Below are 25,247 nucleotides of genomic sequence, written 5' to 3'. Positions count from 1 at the left end.
AAACAGGACTGGGTTTTTAACTAAACCCAGGACATACAGAAAAATTATAATACCTTTATAATACAATAATACTTCTCTAAAACAGAGACCACTTCTAAGGAGTGCCTATATGAAAATAGCACCTTTCCATAAAAATCCAGTATTCACAGCAACGATTAATCCTCTGAGTGTTAGTCAAAATACAAAGTGGATCATATTGTGCAGTTGTTTCAGATTTTCATAGGAATAAATATATTAAAACAGAAATTACAATGCAAAAATAAATATTAAAAATATAATTCAGTTGAGAACATTTCCTGGTTCAATATACTTTCAGAATGGATATAACGTATCTAACTGACCATTTAAAAATTAAAAGTAAAGAAACATTTTAAGCTTAATGCATGCAACTAATCTTTACTTGGCTTTCTGCTGACTTAAGATAATATAATTCTGATTAAATTATTTTCATGCTTATGGTCCTAAACTACATCAAACTATTTGTTAAAAGAATGTTTTTCCTTTCATAAAACTCCTTAGCTGAACCTTACAATCTGGCCCAAGGACAGTCAGTTTTGAAAGAAGTGTAGTATTGGTGTGAAACACTCAATTACTGCAAGTAGAAGACAGGAGCACTCAAACTAAAGAGCTGCACAGGCAGACACTGGAAGCGTGAGCTTCCAAGTTTAGCTACAACAGAGATTTCACACTGGCCCCAGTCCACAGTATGTTTAGGTAATTAATACTCATTTCAGCCAACTGCCATTCTTTGTTTTCAACAGACATCTCTTAGTGGAATACAAAGATTTGTTTCATTCTTGCCCTTCCTTATACAACTGGCAAACGTTAATGGTTATTCCACCAAATAGCATAGTACAGAATCTCATACAAGCTACTATGTCATCTACAGTTTGTTAGTGCTAGTTTCATCTAAGGAGAAACTTAAAAAAAAAAAAGGATGCCAATAAGCTTTTAAGCTGCCAAGAGAAAAGATACAGGTATTTGACACATGGTACCCACAAGACAAAGACTATAAAGCCTGGGATGCTGGTTTCACAGTAGGCGTCAAAATTCCATTGATAAAAAATAAAAGTGAGGGTTATTCTATAGTGAAAATCTGAAATTTTGAAATCTCGTACAAAATAACCCAGTTTGACAGTACCAAAATGACTGTCTGTAAGGATTTTGCTGGATATCTCTCAATATACAACATAACATACAAGACATAACGCTACAGAAAACTATATACCTTTTAGCACCACAGAGATCATCTGAGAAGCTATGGAAGTTGTAGCAGAGATTTCATTGGAAACAACACATTTGCCAGTTAGTGATAAAGCTGAAAGTACACATGAACAATTGTTTTCCAGAATGAGAAAAAAATAAGTATGGAAAAACTCAGCTGGATTTCTAGTTGACCATAAGCCAACCAATTGCTTGATGCTGCACTGATTTCAGTATCTTAGTTCTTATTAAATGCACAAGTAAATAGACTTTTTAGAACATAGTGTATCTGGCTCGCTTGGAGAAACAGAGAGCAGAATGACTTTTCAGGAAGCAATAGATACTATATTGCAGTCTAATGCAATTATGCAAGAGCGCAATTAGTAGAAATACTGGCCTGACCTGTGCATACAACTTGCCATACTTATTACCTTGCAGGTCCTGTGTTCATTTGTCAAATTCTTGCTTCACATATACTTCATTAAAAGCTCTTGATTTAATTTTCACCTGTTTACGCTTTCAACAACTTCACTTTCACGCTGAGACTGCTCCCATGACATCAAGTGCTAAATAAAATCTTCAGCTTAGTAACAGAAGGATCTTTTCTCACTAATACCTTCAATAACTCACCTGGAATAGCAGGCCTAGTGTGACTCACTGACATTCCTGGGCCCTTAAATGAGCTGAACTCATCTCTCAGGAGAAGCAATAGGACTGCTTTTGTCTGGGCACAACAGATAGAATCATTCATCAGGAATCTTTGAACTATGCCTTACTGTTTGCAAAGCAACTGATTTGCCTCCCTTTGCTTCAGACTTTATCAGAGCAACTTGGTCAGAACTCTTAGAAATTCATACCAGAGTATCTATAATCACCTCAGACTCAGCTGCAGAATTATTTTTGGCTCGTAAAGGAGAAAGAGCTAGATTACTAGTCCCTTCATCCATGATGACTGCAACTGATTTGGCAGCTCCAACTAGACTTTCAAAACTAACCTCTCTGATAACCTCCTGAAACTATTTTATTCTAAGAAAAAACTAGCAAATTTTGGCTGCCTCTAAACTAGCAGGATCCAGCTTCCGTTGTACAAATCTCTTTGTATGGAAATCTCTTGACCTATTTACATCTCCACTTCTGACTCAGGTTTCTCTTTGGTGGTTGTGATTAAAAAGGAAATATGGTAATCATGTTGAATTAAAATAAATTAAAGCTGTGCACTTTCCCAATTAGGCCTTTTTTGGGATGTCTTTCAGCAGGAAGACAGGCCCATCCATCACTCAGAATTGCGAATGCATTTTAAAAGCTTCATTCTCTCTTATAATTTAAAATTTCATAATTAGTTATCATGGGTGTGGTTAGAGTTGCAAAACCTTGTCTCCTTACGGGTGCAGAGCTGGATCACTTGAATCTACAACAGAGTCACTAGTCACTAGTTTTGAAAGGCTGGCAAACGCCGAGTTAAAACTCCAAAACCATTATCAGCTTCTGAATAATCACCTATATGAATTGAATTTCAATTGTTAATTATGTACTCTGTTTATTTTGATGCCTGCTGAGGCTGTGTTACCTCAAGGACACCAAATGAATCTAGGTTTTATTCTTCATTTACACAAATACAATTTTAAGCATAGTAATATTACATACATTTTTAGAAGCCACAGAGAAAATTGCCTTCTATTTAAGTACACGGCGTATTTGCATTGTCACAGTGCATTACATGGATTTGGTGCTTAACATGTAACTGTACTAATCTTGGTGGCAAACATAGTAACAAAAGAAAGCTGTTTGGAGATTTTTCTATTTTTATTTTGCAAAAATAACCAAAACCTTTCCATCGAAGGACCACATGTAAAACTATGGTTTCTCTGCAGAGAGACCGAGGCTGCTTATTACCTACAGTATACTAGCTATGATGAACAGACCACCATAGTTGTGACAACTGATGTTGCTGCCTTCAGGGTAAAACAAAGGTTTACATATTACACAAGCAATTTAACTGTTTTCTAAACATATTGCCAAGACAGTGGGAGTTGGCAGCCAGCACTGTGTTTTAGGTTTCGGATACTTGGATTAGAAATGACTGCTGATTACAGACCTTTTTATTTGTCTTCGACGAATTACAAGCAACCTAGTAACCCAGCAAAGAATCCTTCACAGCACTTAAACTTGTCTTCATGGCTTCCCAAAGATTACATACACAAATCACTCCACAAAAGTGGCGTAAGAGACTTGTGCATAGATAACTACATAAGGCAACTGTCTTGTTCTAACTCTTAAAGACTTCCCCTAAGTGAAATGTTTTATAATCCTTTTTGTGCAGTAGTCAGGAAAGAAATAAAAGAGTTTGGGCACAGATTATCCACAAGAAAGAAACTTCTTTTTTTTTTTTGAGTTCCAGCTGAAACACAATAAAGAACATAATTAACTTCACAATTCTTTGTGTTTTTCATTTGACTGCAGGGAGGAGATGAAAGAGGACTGTTAAGCCTTGCATTCCATCCCAATTACAAGAAAAATGGAAAGCTGTATGTGTCTTATACCACCAACCAAGAACGGTGGGCTATTGGACCTCATGACCACATCCTTAGGGTCGTAGAATACACAGTATCCAGGTATCAGTAGAAGTCTAAAGTTCACAAGTTCTGTATTTCTCACCAGCCTTTTCATGGTAGTATTCTCCATTTCTAAACTGAATTATCAGATTTACAATGTGTATACTTGGGGACTTGAAGAAAAATTATTGCTCATTTTATTTCAAACAGTAGTTTTGGAATGCCAGTGAGTACACTGGCCTATTCTTTTTAAGACCCTTTCTGTCATTTTTTAATTATAGTTATTTCCTAGTTATTGTGTATAGGCAGCAAAATATTTTTTGGTGAATGCTGGAAAACTGAAATTCCTCAGAAATAATTGTTTGGCATTTTTCCACCAAGTTACAACATCCACATCTTAAAGTATAGTCTGAATGACTCGAGTTTATTTTTAGAAAGAAGAATAATGATAGCAAACAGCAAAACCTGTGTTCCTATCTTTACATTGCAGGAAAAATCCACACCAAGTTGATATGAGAACAGCAAGAGTGTTTTTAGAAGTAGCAGAACTACATCGGAAACACCTAGGAGGACAGCTTCTCTTTGGCCCAGATGGTTTCCTATACATTTTTCTTGGAGATGGCATGATCACTCTAGATGACATGGAGGAGATGGATGGTTTAAGGTACAAAAACTACCAGTGAATAGACTTTTATTATTGTGTTCTGGTTTTGCACAGTATTGGAGGTCAGAATCAAAAGTGATCTGTGAGTGTCAGGGCAAACCTTACTCCCTCTTCCTTTACTACATATTCTTAAAATTTTCAGTGCCTGGGTTTAGCAAACTGCTGATTTTCAGAACAGTCATGATGCTTAAATACATACTCTCGTAGCTGTGTGCTAATAAGCAATCTATTTAAATATTGGAGCCCTCATCAGGAAATAGAGTTGTATTCAAGCATAGGTTAGACTTCTTTTTTCCAAACTATTATTCTATATAAGACAACTTCATTGAGCAAACATTCTAAACATGTGTCTACAAACATATACCAGAGTCAGTAACAACACTGTATCACTTAGGAAAATGTCTAGAGAACATATGAAGCAACCCTGTTTTGGTTCTACCTATACAATCTGCTCAACATGCTTTTTCCCTCTGTTTAATTATGCTCTGTTAGAGTTGGAATATTTGCCTTATTTTAGAGAAAGTGCGGTGCTGAACCTTTACAGACCTAAAAGGAGTTGCTGCATGGGCCTCAAGTTCAGCAGAATAGCAGGTGCTCCTGCCCTCTGCCATGAGGATATGCATAAAACCAAGACCAGAGAGCAATTCTAATACTTTATTTTAAATTAAAGGGGAGACTGAAATAGGTTAATGATGAAGAAAACCAGAAAGGTATCAATGTAAATATCACCTCTTTTCATGGTTGCAAGAGGAGTTTTGATGCTCTTCTTCTACATTCTTATTCTTCTCCCTTTCTCCAGGACAGCTATGAATGTAAGGCAAAACATTTTACTGTCCTGTTTCATACAACAATAAAGCTCTGATTCTTTACAAACACGTACCAATATCTCCATTCAATCAATACAATTACTATCTTTGTGGGGTTTTTTTAATTAATGTATACTTAATCTTTGGATTGAAGTATGACTAGAAATCATTGAATTCAAGAGTAGGATTCAAAGTCATAGCAAAAAGCATTATATAACTACACAGTGATTATGTCCACAGTTACCCTAGAATAGACACAGTACAGAAGAGTTAATATCCTCATGTTTGAAGCCATAAAACAATATGGAAGTATGGAAAGTTGTTCTTATTATCAAGTTGCTTCCCAACAGCATGGTCAGGGGTGTTCTAGTATGCACATAACAAGGCAACATACTGGTCAAACCGAATCTTTGGTAGGTTCTGCTACTATTCTTTGGATATATTCTTGCATATATCATAAAACCAATCTATATGTGATTATTCGGTAAACTCGGTGTTTTATTTTGCTGGCTCACTGTAGTATTATGTAAATTAAGCCTACCAGTAAAATACTTTTTAAAAACAATTGTTTTATTATCCAACTTTCTCAGTGATTTTACAGGTTCTGTATTGCGCCTCGACGTCAATACTGACCTGTGCAATGTCCCGTATTCCATACCACGGAGCAACCCACATTTTAATAGTACAAACCAACCTCCTGAGATTTTTGCACATGGACTCCACAATCCAGGCCGGTAAGTAAGTTTCAGTTAAATTGAATTACTCTCGAGTAGATACTGTTTTCAATCAGGAATCTTACATACAGTCAGGTAACAACATTTTATAATAAAGGCACTCATGAACTTTTTAAAACCTCCACTCCTCCACGTCCACACACACCTCACACTTAGAAGCAAATGTCCATTGGCAAAGGGGAAGGAGAAGAGCATGACAACAAGTCAGGAATGAAATGACAGAAACAAAGTACAGGATTTGGGGATTTAATAAATAATAAATATATTACCTTTAGGGAAGAAAAGAACGTAAAGCAGAGAGAGAGTCAAGCACATTAGAGATGGAAATCTTGATTGAGAAAAAAAGGCACAAGGAAAACAAATGAGAACATCTGGTGACATCTAAACAATAACAAGGATGAGAACAACGCTTTAACTAAACAACACATAATTCAGCAAATTAGGTGGGTGGTAGTACTGAAGTGACATTTAAAGTCATGGTGTGAAAAAATTCAGAAAGTTGTTCAGATAAGGAGTTGGTTCTTGGACTTTTTAACAGTCCAAAATTCCTACACTATGTAAGTCAACTCATCATCATCATCATCATCATCATCATGGCTAGGCTTTGAGAATGAAGATAGGGAAGGGCTCCACCCACACTTACTACAAGCGCGCTGATGGCTAGAAAGGCCGATGTGGGATAGGCATTAACAGTCCAAAATTCCCACACTATGTAAGTCAACTCATATAGCTTAGTTAAAGCACTATTAATTTCAGGTGCTATTGAGCAGAATCCATTTTATCACTAGGAAAAAATAGTTTTACCTCACATTAGATAAAAAATCGTGCAGGGATGGAAAAGGTGTATTATCACTTGTACACAAATCTGACGCACGTCTCGGGTATTTTGGCTCAGTATGAAACAGGCCCCTCATATGAGTAGGCACCACAAAGGAACAATAGTCCTTCAGAATGCGATGCTTCATACTACTGATAGAAAATTATACATTATGAACTCATCTATCTTATGAACCTTCTTTATTTTTTTGCTTTACAGATGTGCTGTGGACCGCCACCCAACAGACATAAACATCAATTTAACTATACTTTGCTCAGATTCAAATGGAAAGAACAGATCTTCAGCAAGAATCCTACAAATAATAAAGGGTAAAGACTATGGTAAGTTCCATCCAGGGTAAAGCTAATGTGAACGGTCGGTTTCTATGCTCATGGAATAATAAATAGAAAACAGAAGAAAGTAGGTAAATGGCTGTATAGCCATGATGGGTAGTTTACAGCACAGCCAGGATACGTAACCTACAAAAGATAGAACTTATGAAAAGTACGGTACAAGCAGGTAAAAGATGTAAGACAAAACAAAATTTAAATGACTCAACTTTGTTCTTATTGGTGTAGAATATCATTTAAATAAGCTTTAGGAATATGCCAGTGGCTAGTCTGTCAAAGATGTCACTTTTGCTGCATATGATGGCTTATAAAGAAAAGATTTTTGAATATCAGGAAGTGATGAAAATATATTCTTAGCCATTCATAAAAAAACTTTTAAGATACAGAATGTAATGTGCCTCCTGTAATGGAAAAAGTGAGACAGACAACAGACCACAACCAAACCGGGAAATGACTGAGCTCTGTTTAAACTTTACTAAAAATCAAAAACTTGGAAAAATGCACTATGCTACTACTTCATAATGAATTACTAGTTCAGATTAGATTGCAAATAGATAAACGTACTCCATTAGGGACTTGAAACTAAAGTGTTTCCTATTCTCTCTCAATCAGTATGCTCATCAGTCACAATTTTAGTTTAATTTTTAACTCTGATACTCACTAAGACTGCTTGCTAGCTCAGGTCAGCCAGGCGAGAGTTACTCTGTCCTATCTCCTACCTTGGCTAACCATTTAGCAGCTTGTAAATTCATGGTGGTAAAAAGTGATAATGTCAAAGGTGTGTAAAGGCATTGAGAATTGGTATATTTCCTGGAACAGTGCATTTTTTGGTTTTCCGTACATCCCTAGTTCTCCCACCTATACTTCACTTAAAAGCAAAGCAGCTGTGCTGGCTAGTACAACAGCACACAACAGTGTAAATGCAATTGTTCTTCTTCAGTTATCGCATGTATTTTCTGTGTTCATTTTATAAAAGCCAAACCGAAGAATAATATTTGGTAAACCACTGCTCCAATGGAATTTTGACTGCATCTTTATTGCAGAGTAAACTAAGCAATATTGTGTCTATCCAGAACAGCCTGCCAATATTAATACTAGGCTGTGGGTCAATCACTTTAATATAAAGAGCTCACCATCGTTTTCTCCCACATAACTTGAAGAGTAATCTGGGAAGTTCACTTATCAAAGACCTGCAGCTAGCCCTCTGACTAAAAAAGAAAATCTTATAGAACAAAAAGGTCTATTGGCTGTGGCTTTAATTTAAAATGACGCAGTTTGCATGTCAAGTTGAGCCTACTTTTACCCTAAGCACTATTTGATTATCTGAATAGGAACATTTACACTGAAACATCCTTGAAGACATTATTTGATGTGACTAAGCTCTGCAGTTTTATTTAAAAAAAAAAAAAAGTGTAGGAACTGCAATGACAGCAGCATAAAATAAATTACAGCAAGAAGTTATGGTCAGCAATACTAGTGTTTTATGGGATATAACACACGTACCATGTTTAAAACCGTGATTTCGAAAGGGTTTCTCAAACCATTGAAAGGCTTTGAAAACCAGTTCTGTGGAAAATCACTAGAATTTCTGCTCTTAGACTCTGGAAGGACTTTACAGTGAAGGGGGTTTAATTGTGTTCGTGAAGTTTAGGAGATCTATTCTGCAGACTGTATTTCCACATAAAAGTTAATAGAGGTAACCACATCAATTTCAGTGAAGGTCCAACCTAATCTTTATATAGTTCTCCCAGACTGTGCAACCAAAGAAAGCAATTATAGCTTCTCCTGTTTAATTCCCTGATTGTTTAACGAATAGTCTTTGTTGTAATTTTCTGATTTATTAAAAGTTTAGTTTCTGGCAACACGTCTTGAATTTTGAAGAATGTTTAAATGGAATTAATCTCTGTCCTTGAAGTAATAACATTTTCATAAATGTGCATAAAAATATGAAACTGCATATGATCTAATGCTACGGTAGTTCCTTTTTAGAAAGTGAGCCTTCACTTTTAGAATTCAAACCATTCAGCAGTGGATCCTTGGTTGGTGGATTTGTCTATCGAGGCTGCCAGTCAGAAAGACTCTATGGAAGTTACGTATTTGGAGACCGCAATGGGTAGGTTTCTTACATCTCACTCTTAAACAAAAAACGTGTACAAGGCATATTTTGTTCTGGAGCTCCTTCTATAAAGGAACACCAACAGTCTTCTATGTTGTGTCACTTTGCCAGTTTTCAATGGTGTGACAATGCAGATTAAATTCTAGATTCGGAAAAGCAGTAGCACAGTATTCTTATGAATGGTAACATACGTAACATTTCTGGTCTTCCCACTTGCAGCATAGTGCTCTTAAGGTTTTAGTTCCACAAACACTGGCATAATTTACATTATGACGGGAATCAACGTTAATCATGGGACAGTTTCCCAAACAGATCTAACTGGTAAAACACCGAAAGCTTTGGGAGTTTTATGGTAACATCACTGATGGAGTAATAGCAATGTTTTCTAAATGAATGGGCATAGTTTTCCTGTCGCTATTTGTGAAAACTGAGCTATTTGGCGTGTGATACCTATAGTATAGCTTGAAGCCAATTTTGTGATGTTTTAATGACAAGCAGCAAAAAGCTGTGCTTTTTAAGCATCTGAAAAATAACAGGCAGGAAATCTTATTGTGATGAACTGCACTAATGTGTCTATGGAGCTACTTGCACCAAGTGTTTACTTATTTATCTGGATAGTGAAAACTCTCTATTCAAAATGTAATATAACAATTTGCTTTATGTGTTTCTGAATATAGAAATTTTTTAACACTGCAACAGAGTCCTGCAACCAAACAGTGGCAAGAGAAACCCCTCTGTCTTGGCAACACTGGTTCATGTAGAGGCTTCTTTTCAGGCCCTGTCTTGGGATTTGGTGAAGACGAATTAGGTAAATAGAAAAGAAATATGTTATTAAATCATAAACCTTATCAGTAATGCCTGCTGTACTATTCAAAATTATAGTAAAAGTTTAAAAAAAAATCTAAAGGCTGTCTTTCCTTTGACCAAGCTGTCTATACTGCTCTCAGCTACACCTTAGCAGCCTTGTAAAAAGAACCAAGAGAATGGGTTGTTGGAAGGGGCCACAGTCCTCACTGTCTTTCACATTCTGTGAATTGTGTGACTCACTATGGCATAATGTGTCATATATTTGCTTTTATTCCTAAATTACAGACTTAAGGGGCAAAGATATTGCATGAGCAGACCGATCCCCCTCTTCTCCCTTCCTCCCCAATTTTATTTTTAACCACTTCTGTACCAGATGAAACAAGAAACGTTCATGATAAAGTATCTTTCACATTTTAGCATCCATTTGGGGAAAGTGCTTATTTAAATCTTCAAATAGCAATGGTTCTGTTGTATATTTCAGTGCTGAGTGTTTCTTTTGAAGTTTTTTTTTAATCTCGTCTTGCAAATACAGTTAGATCACAAACGTCATATCTTTGACATCTTAAAAAAATGAGAACTAAGTTATTGTATTGGTTTCTTTAACAGGTGAGATTTACATATTATCAAGCAGTAAAAGTATGACACAGCCTCACAGTGGAAAACTCTACAAGATCATTGACCCAAAAAGGTGAGCATCACGTTTTTCACTAAGGTCAGTCTTCAACGGGTTAAAAAACAAAAGGTAAATGTAGATCTCTCCATGTAGCTGAATTATGCAACAGTCAGTAAGAAGGGAAATTCTCAAGGCCTCCTAAAAGCAAATGTACAATCAGCAGCAAGCAGAACAGATTCACTAAAAGTATCCACTGTCTTATAGAAAGCCAATGTCAGAGGTGTAACCAACACTTAACTACTGGAATTTTTTACTTTCTGACATTATGCTGAATGCTGACCAATCTCCCACCTAGATTCCCATTCTTGGCATGTTTTCATAGAACTGTAGACATATTTAATGTGATACCACATGGGCCAGTACAGGTAAAAGATGCTTCTGGTAGTTCTGAAGCTGAATGACCTGTAGGTGCCACAAAGGTGATGCAGCATCAACGGTAGGCAGGTGCTGGAATTCTCCCCAGCTCTATTTTCTTACCTTCCACTGCACTGTGTGCTAAAAATACAAAAAATTCTTTAATACTTCTTAAATCATCAGTTCAAAAAGGCTTATAAATTACACTCAAATGATTTATAAGACACAGAGTTAATATGATTAATTATTTAGATTAATTTGCCAGTTGTAAAATGAGGATAAATGAAAATTAGCAAACCATAGTTTCTTGAGATGTGATCTCTGCAGAGCAGCTAGAGCTTTGAAAATATTAGGGAATCTGGAAAGACTACAGAAAGCCAGTTCCCAGTGTGACCCAGGGGCCCCAGCAGCAATAAGAGCAAGACAACTAGCAAGTACTCACGTTAGCTGGAGAAATACCATTTTCTTCGTGACGGATCTTGCTGCACTTATCAGCCCAAGTCTGTGCAATGTAAAGGTACCACATCCATCCTGCAAAAGCATCAGAAATTAACACAAAATGAAAGTGATGACAGAAACTAAGTTCATGTTAATAATTACTTCGACTCCATCATACCCTGCAAAAGCAACTGCCTGTTTGTTCAGCACCTACTTCAGCATGTCTTCCCGTTAACATGAGTTAGGCTTGCATTTTGGGTTTTGCGGTTGTCCGTTTAAGAGAGGAATTTATTTTCTTCTCAGATTTAAATTCTAAAAGTTGTTACCGGGACAATAATAATAATAAATGCATGAAATTGGACGCACACTGTACTATACTGTATATATAAGTATATGGTATAAGTATACTATACCAAACCTATAGGAAATAATTTGGAAGCAGATGTTACTGCAGGTTAGTGCAGTCTGTCAGTCAAGATTACTATGTATGTTTTATTTATGCTTTCTGGTATTAAAAACATTTTTTTAGAACAAAACTTGCCATTCTTACTAGGATTGTTTAGTCTGTTGGTGTATGGTTTTAAGTGAATTTTACACCCTAAATCCACTATTAGTATCTAATTACATGGGGCTGCCTTGTTTGACCTCGGCTTTTTGTTCCTGTTACCTCTTCCAGTAGGGTGGTCTTCAGCTGACATACCTGAAAGGCCAGACCTCCCATTGCTGCACTCACAGTTGACTCTTTTCATGTATGGCAAAGGGTCAAGACTGTGTTTGGTTACTGGTGAAAGTAACCAGAAAACTATAAAATACTTTTGTAAATTGGCACACAGTTGACACACAGCAGACTGTGGCAAAGGGATGTAGTTTTTTGGTAATGCTTTTTAGAAATATGAGATAATGTTCATCCAGGGAAAGTTTGGAGTTTGGCTGTTTTTCAGTTTCACACCATTGCAGTCTTTTAAGTGAAAGACAACGAGATATTTCCACAAAAGACTATTGCAGCTCTATTTACCATTTCATCCTAATTTCACATTACACACGTAAACAGCTTAAAAATTCCATGGCTTTGGCAAATGCTCGTGTAAAGCTTTATTAACAAAATATTAATTGTTATTCACATGCTAATACATTTTTGCATGCTAATATGTTGTTGCTGCTATTAATGTCTTCCTCATGGCATGCACCATACATATAACAAATGCAGGTGTAAACTCTAGCACAGCAAGCTTTCTAGAACAAAGATGCTACAGGTGGGCTATGAACATTAGATATAAATAAAATCATCAAAGTATTGATTTGTCATGTCTTAGAAATCCATTACTAACAAAACCCTGTGAGAGTGGCCCCTGGCAAACTCATCAATTTGCGGAGAGCCTTGCATGCATGGGGCAGGTAAAAGAACAGAATTATCATTCCTTGAAGGAAATTAATAACCTCACACAAAACCCAATCTTCTTCTGCTAGCGGTCATTCATAAGCTGCTGCAAGCTTAGGAAATTATTATTTTATTCTAAATAATTCTAAATAATGTTACATGAAGATGCACGGCTTGATTTCTTTTGATCTTTGTAGAAAACTACTGCAAAGCAAAGTTGCTTTCAAACATAACCATGGCCCTGATTTCCTCATCCCAAATATGGCTTAAGAAAGAAACCTACCACTTGGGCACTGCTAACAGTAGAAAAAAAAATCAAAAGAAATGGGCAGGTTAAAACATTAGATGAAGATCAGGGTAATCCAAAGAAGCCTTTGCATTAGTCATTCCCAGCAATGGGAATGTCCTATCCTAAAACAATCTTTCTCATGTAATAAAAATGAGGTGCTCAACTGAGGTGACGTATGACGAATAGACAAATGTGATCTGCACAGAGGTTCTGAATCCTTCCATCATCAAGGCAACTTGAAACACACAATTTGAGGTACCACAGGAAACTTTAATTCAGTTCCTCCAAATACTTCATGTCAGTAATTAAATAGCCTCCCATCAATAGCACAGAATTAAATAATCCTTCTCTTTGTAACAAGGTTTTTATAATGATAGATTAGTACTTGAGAGCTTTTAGACAATTAAGTAATAAATCAGAAACAGAAAAGTTTAAAATGGATGTAAAAGACAAGTATATAAGGTGCTGCAAAATACATATATTACTAGCCATTGCAAAAAAGTAAAGAGTATAGGTAATAATATTAGCTTTGAGACTGCAGATGTGGGAAACCCTAAGAATTATGAACACATAAAAGCAGCATTAGGTCAAGTAGTTAAACTAGCAGACAAAAGAAGAATTTCTTGTGTTAAAACTGGGTCTCTGAAAAATATATCCATTCTTTGATTATTATGAAAAAAATGTTACCATAAGTAAACTACTTTCCAGGGTTTGGAACTAATGAGAAAATATGAGGAGAAAGACTTATTTACTTCTCAACTAGAAGATAGAGTTATTCAGATGTTCTGAAGATCAGTACAAATAGCAGTATATTTTGTGACCAAAAAAAAAGAAATTTGCATTTTCTCTTTTTCTACTTCCTGTTGTATATTTTTTTCTGTCTTGCTTTCTGTTTCTACAAATAAATACTAATATCAAGTACGAAAATACAGATGAATGCATAGGAAAAATAACTAGATAAACGGTGATACAGAAAATCTTTAGAGATCCAAATATTCCAGTTAGTCAGTAGCAGAGAAAATAGGAGACAAACTCATTAGAAAAGAAAGAGTAATCATTTTCTAGCATGATAAGAGCAGAAAAGCAGCTGTGGACAGTATTAAAAATGCATATTTAAATATGAAAGATCTGTTGATAGCTTCATATCAACTGTAATTTAAACATTATTAACAGCTGTTCTTTGAAAACCATAGACAGCAACAGACGAAGAAGTAAGAAAATAAACTTTGGCAAGTGGCAGAACAGCCATAATGTGGCTTTTTAAGTCTTCTTTTAGAATACTTATGTTCACTTTCCTCTCTAAGCAAATAATAGATAAAATGAAGGAGATTCAGAACTCAAACTGATGGACAATGCAAAAGATTTTTATTTAAAAGATGAGACTAAACCCAGAAAAGTTTATAGGGCAGTCACACAGTGCTGTGTCCTCTGTGAAGTTTTCCATGTTTGCCACTGTCAATCCGGTGATTCCAAAGGGAGGAACAATTTTTCTGACCACGATAAGCCAGCAGGTGATTTCTACAAATGAGGGCAGAGCTTAAGTAATTGTCTTTGCACACAGGGGAAGATTTCCTTTTCCTCTCCTCGTAACACCTTATACACCTGGATTTCAATATGTTTCATATCAACAGCCAGAATAGCTGCTTTCAAATAGATTGAAACTTGAACTTGATTCAAACCATCTCACTCCTCTTTCATGCCCCTCCAGAGTATGTAATTCCACTTATCATCCTTTCCATCATCACCAACTGGGATTTTCGCTATCGGAGCATATTTCCAAACAGACTGATTTCAAATACTAAGGGACAGTATCTAGGTCGACAGTATCTAGGTCATACCTCTTTTGACATTGTTTGGTCTCTTTACAAAAACATTGGTGATCTTAATTTTTTTGGTGTGAGTCAAGAGTGTTTGATGGTATGACAGAGGAGTAACATTTCTGAAAACATAGCCCTCTGCAGAATTTAATTACTATAGAAATGAAAACTCAGAAACATACGGTATTAGGCTAATCTGTATCAAGATACTCAGTTCTGCTGAGTTACAGATATACTCTGAGTCTACTACTGGAAACTCTCTGTAGAACAAGCCAATTTTATTGGTGAATGCTCTCACCCAGGTGGGCCATATGATTTCTTTCTGTTCAGAAAGTTACTATCCCTTAAGTCATTTGAGAGAATGGAAAGCCAGAATTAATGTCTAATTATGTTTAGTTTAGTCGGAGCATGCAAAATTCTTATCTCATTTACCTACCCACATGCAGTTACTATTCCCATAAGAGACACTAAAGAGAAATTAGAGCTTTTTGCAAATACCAGCCTAGAGAGTTTCACTTTACAGAAGTACTTCACAAAAACTCCTTTGTAACCATGATGGAAAAACCTAAGGATTTTTTTCAATCACATCACAGCTCACTGACTGTAAAAGTTTTTGTTTTGGTTTGGGGTTTCCCCCCTGCCTTTTTTAAAGCCTTTCTAACATTGGCTATTAAGGAGTTCTCACTTTTTATCACTTTATAAGGGAAAAACAGCTCAGTTTATCTTTTGCTTATTTTCTGGAGCCTGCAGGAAGCCTCTGCCATCCGAAAGAAAGTCATACATAATAGAGCAGCTTTAGCCCAGTAAGCCCGTCTTTCCCAATTCATCAGTCAAAGTGTTATGCAAGTGGCCCCCTAAATTGATAAATTCCCACAGTGCCTGTTGACCCAGCTGCCAAGTGCTCATGCAGCAGGTGTTGTTTTCATGACCACCCTGACAGTAATACAAACTGTTTAGCAGTTGCATTGACCTCTTAGCTATTAACATTGATACAGGCTTCACTAGGGACTAGTTTTCAAACATGACAGAATTTCTTAAGACTAGAGGTCATGAACAAGTATACCATATAAGAATAAATTTGATATGCTGCTGAGTTTAAATCTTGAAAGCCATGAGTTTTTTCCACATTATTCCCATGCAGTAAATCTGGAGACAAGTAACGAGCTTTTGGCATCTCTCCCAGGACTAAAGGTATACTTTTTAATTTTAGAAGCTGTACCTGAAGAGATGCTATATTCATTCTATGACAAGTAGTAAATTTAGTCTATGACAAGTAGTGAAGGAACATTTTTTTTCTTGACATTTTCTCTTATAAAGGAAAACACCAAACAACTAATGCACAAATTTAGGTGATATACTTAAGCATCATTCCGATACCTAGTATGTTGTGTGCAGTTAATCGAAGCATGACTTTCTTCCCATATATTTTGTACCTCAGTCAGGATTTCTATGGCCGTGTCTCTTGTTCAGATTTGAACATCTAGGAATTTTGTCTGGGTTTTTCTCACTTTACTGGGGAAGTGGAGGTTTTTGATATTGTGTCAAAGGCACGATGGAGGAATTGTTTTCTGTTCAGCACCATTGTATTACTGCTGAATTTGACGCTGCAGTTGCATTGATTTATGTATATCTGAGTTGCAGGCTAGCGCATACAGCAACTAAATCACCCTGTGCGTTCAGTGGAACTGTGATGAGATGCACTAAAGACAGCATGAAATCCTAAGCAGTTCCAGGATGAGTTTTAATCTATTAGATTTTTAAATGCCTCCAAACTAACAGCAGAGGCTACTTTCTTATACTAGCTACAGTAATGCAGCAGAAATTATTTTACACGTTGTCCAGCCAAGAATTCCCAGCTCACTGCACACGTCAGCGAAGGGACCCAACGAGGGCCCCAGCCCCCAGTACAACTTTTCCTCCATGTTCCATACATTTAGAGTTGTTATACAGTTTCATGAAAGCATGTTTTAACAAGCAAGATATACTGTACTGTGCTGTATATATGAACAGCTCTTTAAGATAACTAGAATTGTACAGACCATATAAATAGTCATTATCAGCTACATTTTTGGCTGACTTTCTGCGGACCAAATAGTGCTTACTGTAAGAGTAATCAAGCCATACCCTTCAGGGTTTTATAGATTGAGGGAAACAAGGAAAAAAATTCTCTCTAGCCCACAGTGTGGCTCCGTCTATTCCCCTCCATTTTCCACCTCAAGAGACACAGTGAAGCACTAGTTTTATAAACAAAATCATAGGCTTGTCTGAGTGCTGGAAGGATGGAGTCCCAACAGTTTCAAGACTTAGGTTATCTTTGTGAGATCCAGTTCAAATCTTAGGCTGAGCCTGAAAATTTCCATCCCTTTAAAGCCTTAAGAATGCAAAGTGTAAGTATTGCAGGGCAGAGACTTTCTCTTTATATGTGTTTGTACTGTAAGGGCACTGAAATCCTGAGAAAGAAGCATGGCTTCTCCTGTAGTGCAACTAAGGAAAACCACGAATTCTTCTCACACACACGAAGGATTCTGCTGCAGCTGCATTTGTATTCCTCTTCTCCCAAGGCACTCTGCCAGCCAGAATTTTTTCCATCTTTGTTTCTACTCCACCCCACCATTAATAAATATTATCCGAGGCTGTTGAGTGCAAGTTATTGATTGATGGTAGAATAAAAGGCAAGGTTATATTCACAAGTACCAAGAGCACTAGAAAACTTTAAATCATGAAAGTGACCAGCCATGCTTGGCTGGATGAAAATGAGTGTGATTTCTGCCTTCCTCACTGAATACAAATAAAAAAAAGAACCATATATTCCAGCACTATCATAGAGAAATACTCTACCTCTATTAATAAAATAAAACATTATCTTCACAAGTAAAATATCTCTGTGACTTACGAGGTCATTCTTTGCTAAAGATATGCCACTGTAACTCTTTTCCAAGAGACGCTCCAGGAGCCTGACGTTATGCTTCCTGATAAACATAGTACTACAGAACATGTGTTAGAGCAAGAAAAAGAGAATACTCCCATTTAGACTAACTTGAAAGAAATAGGCTTACACGGAGATAGATGAAGAATGTTGTCTCCTATGCAGATGGCTATAAAGAAATCACCTCAAATTTAGAGTATTTTTTTTCCAGAGGTAGGAATTAGAAGACGTATCTTTTTACTTTAAATCTGAACAAGTCTCCACTGAAAATTATGTTGCTTTGTAGAATTGTTTCCAAAACAGCATTGTTTGTGAATGTCACATATAGTTTTTAAGTGCAGAAAGGTTCTTAACCAGGACATATGTAATGGACTTATTACTACAGGACTGGAATTTCTTACAGGTCAAAAAAATAATGCATTATATTTAAAAGACAGCCATGGAAATATGTAAAAAGAAAAATTGAAAGCGTTTCAAATATGCTGCACAAAAGGTGTCAAAACATGTTTCAAAGCCCTTAAATAATACAAGACCTGAAGTATGTGTGAATCGGTGTGATGTTTCTCAGAAGAGCTTTTGAAATCAGAACTTGGTGCTACACTTGAAGATATGTCTACACATTCTTTCTGTCCCTAATATCTCTGGGGAACCACTTCTGTGTGGATGTTTAAATAATCATGGTAACAATTAAGACTGAGTAGAGAAAGTGCTATGGTGAAACAAACCAGTGAGCCTGTACTCTATTAGTCTGCTTCAAAGAAAAATGCAAGAAACCCTGTTACGTACCATTAACAAGCTGCATGCCAAAATAGGGGGGAGGGAGGGAAATGTAAGCCCAGTCAGCTAGTGAGGGACTTCCGTGACATTAGGTATGAGTGCTTATTTTTCTTAAAAATTATTTTTACCCTATCTAATATTACTTTGAATGCCCCCATTGTGCATAGAAATATCTTTTAAAAATCCTAGAGCATGGGCTTCATTGATATCTTAGAAGCCATGAGTCCAGCTAGTTAATTTTATTTTCTTTAGCTTAATTTTTTCCCTCGATATTTTTCTGATGTTGAAATAGGAGATAAATAAGAATGAGCAATTTTCCCCCTCTTTTTTTTCTGTCACTCTTTTCCACACCTCCATCACACTCCTTCTTTCTCAGACTCCAAAGACTATCTTTCTCTCCACACAGGAGTATCTAGAATTTTAATATTTGACAGGGTAATCAGTGCACAAGTTGCGGTTCCAGCTATTTGCATGTAATTGGGCGTTTAATACTGATGTCAGCATAATCAACAGAGTTATTTTCCATTCTGTTCTATCTTAAACAAATTTGGTTTGGTTTGTTTCGATTCTAGCTGGACACTCAGTCACGGTTTCCCTGAGCTCTCCACAAAACTATTAGAATCTTTGTCTCACTAATTTCAAGCTTAGGAATGTATGGCAGTAGTTCAAATTATTTCTTTGAGAATGAGTAATTTTGTATTTGTCACTAATTAAGTCAATTTACCACGATGCTCCCATTCAATTATTTGCTCAGATCTCTTGGGAGATCCTGATATTCTTTTCTGAACTTATTCCTGTGCAATCAAACCCACAGCAGAGACAAAAAATTGTACCTTTAACTGGGAAGCTTCTAGCCTTGAGATGACCCTATCAGTCTCTAGCTGCTGAACTCAGCAAATAAAGTAAGTGGTCAGTATGATAACATACAGCTAAATTTAAAAAAAAATAAATAAATACCACAACATTGGAAGTCATAGCAACAGTTACGGCATGCTTAAGTTAAAACACTGAGGAGTTTTATACACTTAACACTACAGAAGGAACATCACAGTTCCTTCTTTGTTAAGGAAGATAATGCTGTGCTTTCGTAAATAAAAAAGGCAACTGGACCATCCAAAACATTTTGTAGAGACTGATAGAAAAAAATGTGTAATGTAAGACTTGACACCAAGAAGCCCGGCCAAAAAAGCCAGTATCAGAAATATTTTAAGTCAGCTGAACTAGTATTTCCTCCATGCTTACCTGATACAGAATCCCCTGCAGGGTGGCTGAGGCTGGAAGGCACCTCTGGAGGGCACCTGGTCCAACCCTCCTGCTCAAGCAGGGTCACCTACAGCCACTTGCCCAGGACCAGGCATCTCCCAAATACCTGCAAGGATGGAGACTCCACAGCCTCTCTAGGCAACCTGTGCCAGGGCCTGGTCACCCTCAGAGTGAAACAGACCTTCCTGATGCTCAGATGCTTACATAAACATCCACAGAGCATAATCCAAATGCGATTTCACAAAAATGTGGAAATAAAAATTCTGCAATGTCAAACCTAATTTGCAGGCAGAGGTAATACTTTTGCGAAATTATTATGCGTGTCATAATGTGTGACATGAAATTTGCTGTTCAGATCACTCTTCCCAGCGTACAAATGGAAATAAAGAAGCTAGAAAATCAAAAAGACACCATCAGATTCTGGACTGAACTATATGACTATGTGCACTCTGAAAAAAAGCCATACAATCAGTAGAATGTTGCATATCTCATAATGGTATTATCTAGAGATGTACACTGCCTGCGACAAGCTTTTCAGCAAGCTGGTTTTGCCAGGTTCAGGCTTCAAGAAATCTCAAGGACTGTTGTTTAATCTTGTAGAAGATGTCTGAAGGCAGTTATATGAAAGAATAGCAAATCACACTGATTTTTCTGTAAAGTAACATATCATCTCTATGTTTATCAGTGTTCTTGAGGAAAAAAACCCCAAACAATCCCCTTAGAACACAGATTTCTCCCACTGATGCCATAAAAGTGAATCAAGCCTTTAATAAAAACCCACAAAGTTTTTCTCCTTGACCCTGACCTGTAACTATCTGTTTGCTCCATCTATTTTTATTCAGGCCTCTAGTCCCTGAAGAATGTAAAAGAACAGCTCAGTCTGCACAGACACTGACATCTGAATGCTCAAGGCATTGTCGGAACGGGCACTGCACTCCCACAGGAAAATGCTGCTGTAATCAAGGCTGGGAAGGAGAGTTCTGCAGAACAGGTTTGTATATAGATTCATAGCAACAAGTGAAAAAAGCAGTGACATGTCATAATTTGCTTTTTTTAATTATTTGCTGAGAGAAATTTTCAATATATATAATTGACCATCAGTTCTAAGACGACATTGAAGAAATACCGATCTTGTCAGCTGTAGGAAAAAACGACTGCTATTAATTAGCATAAATATGACAAACAATATTCTTATATTTTTTGCCAAGATCGCAAAAGGAAAGGAAACACAATCAATACATGTTCCATGTTTGGGCAATCAGCTTTCACGTGCAGTATTGCCATTGTCAGAGTCAAACAGGAGAACATTGTCGGGAAAGATGATGAATCAGACCTGCAGGCCACTATTGCGCATTTTGCACTTTGCTAATTTAATGCAAATATTTTAGTTTTGGTACGTTCTTACTTTTGATCCTACAAAATAAAATGGTTCCAGTTTGTTAGAATTCTGTGCACAACTTACCACAAAGAGGCTAATAATCAGAACATTACTATAATCCATTATTAATCACAGTGCTTTTATGAAGCCCTGTCTTGTCTTTTAAAAGTCACTTGAAAAAGCAACTGTGATCAAAGCAGATGCTGGGTGTGCCACCCAAAGGGTGAGATGTATGAACGTGGAGTGCACAGCTCTGCTATTACTGTCTCACAGAGGCTGTGGTTATGTCTGAGCTGTGTCACTCTGCAGATCTTCCAGAGCAAGCCTGGGTACCAGGAGGTGTTGTTAATGCGTCAGCACCGTCTTCTGACTGAGCACATTTGCTCAGCGAGTTTGACCTATAGAAAGAGATTTGGCCTATAGAAAGAGATTTGGCTAATGTAATGGCAGTAGAACTCAAAAGAGGAAACGAATCACAGAGTAAGACAAAGCAAGGATCACACGATGGACCAGGGATAATTCAGGTTGGAAGGATGCTCAGGAGGGCTCTGTTGACGCAGAGTCAGCTACGAGGTCCTTAGAGCCAGGAGTGTAAATTTCAGCAACGTCCAGGTGTTTAGTGATGAGCAGGAGTGACCTTGTTTGGAATAAAATGAAATAAATGAAATCACAAATGATACATCTCACTGGCAAGATTCACAAACTGACCATCATACAACTGTGCAACAAAAGAAATGGATGAGATAATCTGGCCAAACGGCCCAACTTCAACTGTCCTCACTTGTCAGTTGGAGATTTCCTACATTTAGAGAATGAGGACCATTCTGCAGCCCTTGTCCAAGTAAAAAATGCCTCCACTGAACAAAAATGGGCCTTGGACAATCTGTTTTGGTCAAAAACATTACAGCTCTGTGATAGATAATTTGACAGGTGCAACATACAAGAAAGCTACAAAAAAAATATGTTCTAGGATGTCAGGTTACTGTTATAATTTAATTAAGAAAAATTACCTTATGAGGCATCGCTTTCACCCTAGTGCAATTAAGAAAAACATTAATATAATCAAGAAACCTGTTTTTACATAGTGTATTAAAAAGCCACGTAAATCAATATTATAGCTTTATTGTAATAGATAGAATTAAACAGCAGAATGTCTGCAAAAAGAAAGTTACATTGTGTTTACCACAGTGCTGTGACTGTACCCAGAAGATCATTCGTTTTGCTGACACCGGCTACAATTTAAAAGAGCACTTATATTTAAAAAACTTAAACAAGATTAACCTAGAACTCTATAGGTAAATCATCAGGCATCTGCTAAAGAGAGAGGGAAAAACTTTGAACCTTAACTAACTGACAAAAGCTGTGAAAAAATACTCTGGTTATCTTTTTTTTCTAAAGGGAATTCAATTTTCTTGCAAGCATAAGTGATTCACGAGCCAAAAGAGTGCACCTCGGTGGTCAGTTGTAGCCTGCTCTGCTCACAAAAACTTGTAGCGCAGAACTCTGCACGCACAAAGGAATTCACCTGAGAGTCAGTACTTGCTAGCTTCGAGAGGGCCAGCATCTCACTAACTTCAGGACTCTTTTGGATTGCCAACCTAAGAAAAGCGATGAGGCAGACCACCGCTTTTTAAAGATCTAGACTTGCTGTATGCCTTGTTTTAAACTGGTAAGACATTTGGAGCCTAAAGTCTTTTGAGATGTGTCTTCTGTGTGCTCCAAAGTCAAGCATGAGTATGGGAATTGGACATTTTCAAAAATCTGCTATTTGAGTTTCACAGTCTGGCCTGGGCGACGTCCTCTCAGACATGTAAAATGACTTCCTGCCCCTAATATTCTCAAGCTTAAAAAAATACAGTTTCAAAACTTCTAATATTTTGCCCTTCGTATTTTGCTTTTAAATTATGCGCTTTATCATTAGAAGTTTAGAAAAGCTCTTAATGAATGCGTACTGTGTCTTTTTCGTTTGTGATGTCCTAAACAAATGAGAAAATTGCTGTTTTTTCACCCACAGCAAAATGTGACCCAGCCTGTCGACATGGAGGTGTCTGTGTAAGGCCTAATAAATGCTTATGTAAAAAAGGCTATCTCGGCCCCCAGTGTGAACAAGTGGATAGAAACATCCGAAGAGTGACAAGGGCAGGTATTCTTGATCAGATCCTAGACATGACTTCCTATTTGCTGGATCTAACCAGCTATATTGTATAGTTTCTGGGACTGTTTGGAAACTACACTTTCAGCGGGCATTTGTTTTGAATCCTGTCATTTTTCAAAGACTGTGATCCTGCAACAAATACCGGTGATTTGATTTACTTTATTAATTTAAGTATAATATCCACAAATGTGCAGATGAATTCTTTGTATGTGTGTAAATATTCCTGCATGTCTCCACAGACGTACCGATATCCAATATGTACACACATACACGTGCACAAATACGTTTTTGCAGCTAGTGGAATTTTTTTTTATATTTATTTCTTCATGAGAAATAGTTTACAAAGTAATTCCACTGTATACCACATTTTCGTCAAAGGACTTTTGTGATGTCTTAATGGATTCTTTGACATCCCAGAAATCTCGTGTCTGTACCCATCTGACTATACCAGTAAGAGAACAGTTTTCAAACATCGCTGTATAAACTGCTGGACTTAATAACATCCAGTTGTAGCAGTTTCTAAGGTGAGCTGAACTACATCGTGAGACAGTATTTCAGAACTCCTTAACACATTCCTATCTAGGCAATTCATTGTATGCCTGTAACCTTCACCTTCATCAATGTAACTCTATTACAGAATGTTACGCATTTCTTTATCTAGCATAGATGCAAAAATCTGGTTATCGCAGCTTAATATCAAGATTGTTTCAAGTGTTTAATAATTAAATTATATCGCATATTTCAAAACCAGTCATCCTAGAAGGTCTGCTTTTTATCATATATTTTATTTAACAATGGGCACTGGGTTCATGTTACATATTTATATTATTTTATTTTATTTTTATAATATAGACATCACCTAGATGAGACAGCTTTACCATGTCCTGTAAAATACTAAAGTTACATTTTTCAACAACTTAATTGGGAAGACGGGGAAAGAGAGAGCAAACACACACTTTAATGTGTTGTGGATCTAATCTAGAAATGTATCCTTGTGTCAACTTGTATTCATTTACGACGGATGAGAAAAACAACGGCCAACCAATCGTAGTAAAATTCCCAGCGTATGTTAAAAGCATTCATAAAGTGATTTCCACTGTAACAGGACAGGCCAGATTATACACGAGTAGGCTGCTGCTGATTTCACACTGGACGGAACGTCCCTGGACGAGAGCTCACATGGGCACGCGCTGGCTGCGTACGATGTCGCTTGTACAAAAAAACGTATGATGATTCTCACCAAATGCGATTCTAAATGTACATGGTCCTTGAAGAGCTACCGTAAGACTGAGTTGTTTGTAAATGTCTCAATAAATACGGTGTACATGCTATAGTCAGGTTTTCTAAAGTATTAATAGTCCAATTGGATGTGTCTTCAGAAGTGGTGCTCTCGTATTTCCAGCTCTAGGGCGATACTGTCAGTTTTTCCGCTCACACCTTATGGACTATTAGATTTCCTTTGCACTACTTGGCTTTTTTAAAATCTTGCCTATGGAAAGAAAGCAGAGTAGCCACAGTGTGTGCATCCTGTTGTACTTACAAGCAGCCGCTCAGGCGTCAACAATTCAGAATACTTTAGGCAAGAAGTTCTAAAAGACTTTAGCCTTATTACTCTCTGGTAGCAAAATCACCTCTCCAGGGCAGTGACATGCAACAAATTTCCCTTTATAGAAAGTTTTCGGTCTTCATTTACTAATGACTAAATCTGAAAGTGCAGCATGACGGATAATAGCATTTCTCTGTCTTAGGC

General features: G+C 36.9%; 1 protein-coding gene across 1 annotated transcript; it reads left to right on the top strand.

The window, feature by feature from the left end:
* Positions 1-3,663: 3,663 nt before the first annotated feature.
* On the top strand, positions 3,664-24,515 carry HHIP (hedgehog interacting protein; the record flags this gene model as incomplete). Its single annotated transcript, XM_009872989.1, has 9 exons — positions 3,664-3,815; positions 4,246-4,419; positions 5,816-5,959; positions 6,996-7,117; positions 9,116-9,239; positions 9,920-10,050; positions 10,656-10,737; positions 20,807-20,955; positions 23,357-24,515. Coding segments are annotated over 9 exons (1,272 nt in total), but the record flags the coding sequence as incomplete, so codon positions are not given.
* Between the last annotated feature and the right edge of the window lie 732 nt (positions 24,516-25,247).

Source organism: Apaloderma vittatum, unplaced genomic scaffold (genome assembly GCF_000703405.1).
Source record: "Apaloderma vittatum isolate BGI_N311 unplaced genomic scaffold, ASM70340v1 scaffold10307, whole genome shotgun sequence".
Lineage (NCBI taxonomy): Eukaryota > Metazoa > Chordata > Aves > Trogoniformes > Trogonidae > Apaloderma > Apaloderma vittatum.
Note: the sequence above shows the minus strand (reverse complement) of the source record. Positions and strands in the feature narration are given on the sequence as shown.